Source organism: Gymnoscopelus microlampas, assembly GCF_963454915.1.
Source record: "Gymnoscopelus microlampas genome assembly, chromosome: 12".
Lineage (NCBI taxonomy): Eukaryota > Metazoa > Chordata > Actinopteri > Myctophiformes > Myctophidae > Gymnoscopelus > Gymnoscopelus microlampas.
The window spans coordinates 15,471,741-15,478,517 of NC_139949.1; the positions used below are offsets into that span (position 1 = coordinate 15,471,741).

Below are 6,777 nucleotides of genomic sequence, written 5' to 3' on the forward strand. Positions count from 1 at the left end.
TACGTTTTAAAATCGTGAAAAAACAAGCAGTATTTGCTCTGTTCTTGCTCCGCTGAAGCTCTTAATGTTGATTAAGAGCCTATTCTTGACCATTTTCACCTATAATGACATGCCCAATATAGAGACGCCAGAGTTAGTGTGGTTAATGAATTGTGTTGGTGTGCTCATGAGCATGGCAGCTAACTGCAGCTATGTGCAGGTTTAAACAGACAATGACCTCGTTGGAGATTGTAGCTTAGAATAGTGTTGAATCATACTGTAGTAAAGTTTAAATGACGTGACCAGTGACCCTTTTAGATCATATTGACTTAACTTTATGAGTAGAACCAACACAACGAGAAGCACTAGACAGCAATGTCATCTCTTTTAATGGACGTTTAATGTGTCTGGGATTAACGCTTGACGCAGAATCTATTTCGTCAAGCTAAAGAAGAAACCGAACAGAAAGATAGAAAGAACAGCGGTCATCAACTCAGAACTGTACTGGCTTATTGTGTTCTGTAGCACTGATCCTATGTCAGTCCATTGAGTTGCCAACTTCCTCAAAACCTAGGTAACACCACACTTTGGATTCCTCAGCCTCATAATGATGTCTGGGCACACAAGTTCAAGTTTTCACTTTTCTTCTACTGTGACGCTATCGAGTGCTACGTTACAATCAGGAGCTTAACATCCCAGTGCTGAGATCATGACCGTTGACCTTTTAGACAAACAGAGTGGATTAACGCCACGGTCACCCATATGGAAAACCAAACCAGTCAGCCCGAAAGATAATCCCCCCACTTTCTATGGGAGATAGTCGGGGTTGTAATGATCCCAGTGCCCTGGAGCTCTTCACTACTGAAACGAACTGCCACCAGAACAGGAAGGACAGCCCTTGCAAAGAAGGAATGGCTGAATAAAGTCCCTCCCAAACTTGAAACTACACTCGGCGTCAGCGTTTTAAACATGTCTGCTGCAGTTTTGCTCTCCTACATTTGTTTACAGCCATTTAGAAAACCTACCGTTTCCATTAGATGGATTTACTCCAGCAGCTAAACTACATGTATCGATTCTATATTCTGTGTTCTATGTAACTGTGTATAGGCCAATGAGATTCTCGGGTTGTTCACGGGTCATCAATAAAGTATAATTGTTGTTAAGGCTGCCTCCTCTGAGTTCAACGGCCCACTGAACACACATTATTTAACAGTGATGTTTTTGAGCAAGGCTGCTTTTGAATGTTGATTAGTTCTCCTGAAATATTGATTTGACCTGCGTGTGTGCGTGTGCGCATGTGTGTATATATGTGTGTGGGGGTGGGGTAGGGAGGTGTCTTGCATGGCTGCACCTATCGATTTTCATCTTAGCGACTATTGTATCGATTGCTTTCTAATAATCAGATAAAGTGTTTTTTTTTATCATACCATTTTTTTAATATCAACAAATCAATGCAAAAGAAATCTTATAGATTTGTTATAATCGACAAATTGATTAGTGTGATTAATCGCTTAAGCTGTATTTTACACTTCGTCTTACAACAGTGTCGCAAAGAAATAATGGACGATGTAAAGCGAAGCTCAAAACGCATCGCGAGGCCACACGTTGAGAGCTTGTAGATCAGCTATTTTTTCCACTATTTTTGAAAATCAGTTATTTTATTACAATTTATTATTTTTTATAATCGATTAAATCAATTCATTAACTGTTACACTGTAGTGTGTTGTATCTGATATTTATGTGTGGAATTGCATTTCTTCATATGAGATATTACATAGGGGGTCACACTTCCCTACCACACAAACATGTACCAACCGCACATTCAGAATTCTGTCACAAAATCTGCCAATACACAAACCACCAAAACCAATCAGTCACCAACAGTAATCAATAGGCTACTGTCAGCTACCAGTAAAGACTATTGACAACTATTTAAACAGACACCAGTCTCATTAGGCAGACGTCTGTTATTTCATAATGCATTCATCAACATTTCAGTCAATAGCCTGAATTGGTAACAGGCGTTAATGGCAAGCCTTCCCAGTTCCCAGGACACAAGTTATTGATTAGGGGTATTAAAACACACCTGACCTGCCCCCCCCATCCCATCCTAGGACACCATCATGTGTGTGTGCATGCACAGCCACACACAAGCACGCATGCATGCATGCACGCACACACACACACACACACACACACACACACACACACACACACACACACACACACACACACACACACACACACACACACACACACACACACACACACACACACACGCACTTACCATTTGTCGATCTACTCATGATGATGCTGTGACTGTGTTAGAATGTAGTTTTCCTGCTCCTGACCTGAAGGTTTCTCTGGTTCTGTCCAACAGTCTGGAGTGTGTTGGTATATCACTTCATTCAGTCAGTCAGTCAGTCAGACAGACAGACAGACACCCAGGTCTCTATCCTATTCTACCACAGCACCACACCACACTCCCTGGCAACTGGCTGTCAACTCTCCACACGCTTTCTCTTTCCCTCAGCTCCTCTCCTCTTTCCTTTTCCCTCTCCGTTTCTCTCTTTCCTTCTCCTTTCTCCTCCTTCTGTTCCTCTCTAAAGCCCCCTCAGTCTCTCTCTCTCTCTCTCTCTCTCTCTCTCTCTCTCTCTCTCTCTCTCTCTCTCTCTCTCTCTCTCTCTCTCTCTCTCTCTCTCTCTCTCTCTCTCTCTCTCTCTCTCTCTCTCTCTCTCTCTCTCTCTCTCTCTCTCTCTCTCTCTCTCTCTCTCTCTCTCTCTCTCTCTCTCTCTCTCTCTCTCCTCCTTCTCCCTCTGTCTCTCTCTACCCACCTCCCTCCCTCTCTCTCCCTCCCTCCCTCTCCCTCTCTGTCTCTCTCTACCTCCCTCCCCTCCCTCCCTCCCTCTCTCTCTCTCTCTCTCTCTCTCTCTGTCTCTCCCCCTCCTTTCTTCAGAGAAGCAGCAGGGCGCAGTAGAACAGCATATCTCCGGCGGGTCAAGTGAATTGTTCTGCTGCAACACCCTCTCTCTCTCTCCTGGACAAGCCGCTTACTGACTGACTGACTGACTGCCACGCTGCTATAGAGCTCTCCTCCCCTTTGTAAACGACAGCCGGTTGCGGTGCGGATTTGTCTAAATCCGGATTGGGACTGAGAGCACCGTGACGGGAGTCTGACCCATCCTATGCTCTCTCTCTCTCTCTCATCCCCTGCTCGCTCGCTCTCTCTCTCTCTCTCTCTTCTCTCCTCTCCTCTCTCTCTCTCTGCCCCACCGAGATGATCACGACCGAGCCGCCTGCTCCCTCTCGCATCATCCCGGGACATAAAACGTCTCTCACCGCGCGCCTTATCCGACTCTGTCAGCCTTCCATCAGGCGACCTTACGATGCTGATGAGTTTAGTTCAGTTGTTTCCCAAACAGTGGGTCGGGACCCATTTGTGGGTCGCGGATCCGTTTTCGTGGGTCGCGAGTGAATATCCCTTTATTTTTTGTTTCCTAAATGTTTTAATTAATTATTATTATTTTAAAAGATTTTCTAAAGATTTCCACGAAAATTCATACATTTTCATGAGTTGAAAATAATGAATTCATATTTAATAATTTTTTCACATAGGTCCCGGGCAAACATCTGATTTCTCTTTTGGGTCTTGAGCTAAAAAGTTTGGGAACCAGTGAACTTTATTCCATAGGAACAGAGGCTACTGTCTGCCACGGAGCAAGAGCGCCCAATAGTGTCCAAAAACCTCCCAACTATCACATCCACCACGCTGCGCCACTATGCAACGCCACAACGTGGTGAAGATTGGGTCATTATGTCTCGAGTTGATCCTTATAATTGTCTTTATGTTTGCAAGCGACATTTTCGTTTGAGAAACTAGGCCTATAAACAGCCTAAAATATGCACTCGATTGTTCTAACAGCACTTGTTCTATGATGATACAGTTATTATTATAGCTGCCCATCCGTCTAGAATGTGCGCTCCTCTTCACTGGGGTTCTGAAAGGACAGCTGAATGGGGATGAATAAATAATGCATATACGGCTGAAATGGGCAATTTATGTAAATGATCGTTTCCTTATCAATTGCCAAAACTGGAATTATAGCCTATTTCAGAATATTTGAACACAATAGCTACACTGCAAGAACAGTGTTGTCTGTTGTGAATCTATGCGAAAGGCAAAAACAAAAACGCTGTTTTTCGTGATGCAGCGAAGCTCCCTGCTCAGTGCTCACTGAAAAGGTTGAGTGACTTCGTTTTCTGCGCTTTATTTCTGGTTTACGGCTAATTAAGAATGTCCGTCTCCAGCAGTGAGAATTGCAGTGAGCTTGATGATGATAATAGCTTATTATTGGGAGAAAGTATACGTTTTTAAATCGATGAGGGATCATTATGTAGTTACAGAAAGCAACCAGTAGGTGGCGACGTTCATTAAGATTTGGAAAGTATTTAAGTGGTCGCCCTGCGTATCCACACAGTGTAATCATTGCACTTCAATGTCTTTGCTTTAAACCTTCAGTCCAAGTATTTACTATTTATAAGTAGGCTTAAACGTCTTTTTTAAAGGGAAATTTAAGTCAGCCTCTGCATAAAATCCAACATTTGAAATGTCTGTGGTTCCTTTGTCTAATTCTAATAATTGTTTATGATGTCTTCAAACAGGCTGAGTCAGATCCTTCAATCCTCGATGGCCTGGACCAGACCCATAGAGAGGATCTCAACGCAAAGCGTAGTCACTCAAAGTGTTGTCACTCTCATATTAGATCACGCTGGCCTGGACCTGATGGAGGTAGGGAAACGTGTTGATTGACAAAATCAACTCACTCCACAGGCTGTCATAATCAGAGCAGACATTGAAGTGCAGTGCTACGGGTATGAGAGGATTGATGTCATCAAAGATGCCCTGGTGGCAGGCCCGGGATACTCGACTAAGGCCACACCTATTAAAATAAAGTAAACCTGATCGCTCATCCACGATTCATGATGACTACGACCACACTGAAGCACACAGAGGGCCTGTCTGTCCTCAACCAGGAGAAGATAGAGGAGAACATCCAAATGGAGCCCAAAGTGGTGACCGAGACGGATGAGATAGAATTGTCCGGGCAGCTGGAGAGTCCAGAGAAAGAGAATTCTGAGGTTGACGTAAATTATGACGCAGAGGAGATGGTAGCCAAAGCAGATCATCTGGAGATCCAGGACACTTCCTGATAGGCCTGCGCACCTGCCTGTGTAATCATTAGGCATTGTAGGCACTGCAGTCATGGCCTGTAGAAAACACAGGACATTATGTAAGTTGTGATTACGTTGTAAACACAGCAGCCTGCTGTGTTTGCAATTCTGATAGGCGGATTATGAGACAAAGGCCCCCTGGGCACAGACTTGCCCCCCCCCGACCCCCCAACAGGAAGCCTTCACTCACTTGCAGTCAACACCACAAAAGTTTTGAACTGCAAGAGGATCTACAGGGCATGCTCCCCTAAAGTCCTATGGATAAACTGGCAGAGGATTAACATGCAATTAAATAGGTATAATATAATAATGAGGATTTCTTGTGACTTCTACTAAGTGAATGTTTAGGCTTTTGGGGCTCTGATTGACATGAATGACTGAAATGGAAAAGTTAATAACAGCGGAAATTCACACAAAGGCTCTGGCTTAAGGACCCCCTGAGCTCTTGGGCCCCTGGGGTCTGGGCCCAGTAGGCCCATGTGGTAATCCACCCTTCAGGCAATGATATAATTAATTCAAAATAAATAAATAAATGTTGCACTGGCTTGGCAGAGCCAGAGCTTGTCAGTTGTCATCGATAGGTAGGCTATTATTAGTCAAAATGGCATAATCAAGTTTTTTGATTGAAACTTTGTGTTTTACAATCAAGATGTGATTGGTTTGTTTTCCTCTCTACCTGCCCCAAGACCCAGCACTGTTGTAAACAGAACCAATGTGGACTGTGAGCAGTATTTGGAGCAGTATTTGCCAAAATATTGTATATTTTGACAAACTTAGTAAATTGACCCCAACCCCAACAGGTATTGCATAACTGGGTGGAGCATGCAGTTCCAACTTGCATTGTTCCTAACTTGTTTGTTCGCGGGTAGTAATAATATTTAAATTTACAACAATACCTTGAATGAATTACTAGTAAGTGAGTTTTACATCATTGTTTTAAGAAAATGTAAAATGGAATATTCAACCCACAACCATTTTGTGTGTCACATGTCACATGATGGACATGTTTTGAGATGCACTCAAGCTCTGCTCTAAAATCAGTTTGATTTGTAAATCCTTTTTTCAGAAGTGAAGAAAATAGAAAATGCATAAACTTGAGGACAAAAATGTGAACAGTAGTCACTAGGGGGTGACAATTGCCATTGCATGGGACCTCAAAGATTCAACCCCTTTCACTTTCACAAACCTCAATTCCATTGACCAGCAGAAGCAACCTAATTAGTTGGGTGGTCTTGTAGGCTATAATTGTACAATAATTATGGTTCAGAATGACATATAGTCAAAATAAAGCAAACAGACTGTTCGTGGTGTATACATAAAAGCAAGAGGAGGTTGGGAAGAACACATCTCATATAATAATTTCATTTTTGTGTCATTTTAAAGGTACAAGACGCAAGGGAGAGAAGAAGAGAGGAAGTATTGAAAAGAAGGGGAGAAGAGACTAGGAAGATGGAAGGAAGGAAGAGAACATGAAGATGGAGAGAAGATGAGGTATTAGTTCGATCTGAAGGCATGGGATCATTTCAATGTTCTCAAGTCCAACAATTTATGATGCCTCCTTTTTTA

At 43.0% G+C, this 6,777-nt stretch overlaps 1 protein-coding gene across 1 annotated transcript in view; it reads right to left on the reverse strand.

The window, feature by feature from the left end:
- Positions 1-2,377, reverse strand: part of LOC311056515 (actin-binding LIM protein 3-like) — a gene marked incomplete at its 3' end in the record, with an annotated part of 78,525 nt that extends 76,148 nt beyond the window's left edge. Inside the window, exon 1 of the mRNA XM_084073193.1 lies at positions 2,267-2,377. Coding sequence (XP_083929319.1) covers positions 2,267-2,285 — 19 coding nt within the window. The 5' untranslated portion in view covers positions 2,286-2,377. The remainder of the gene's footprint in view (positions 1-2,266) is intronic.
- Between the last annotated feature and the right edge of the window lie 4,400 nt (positions 2,378-6,777).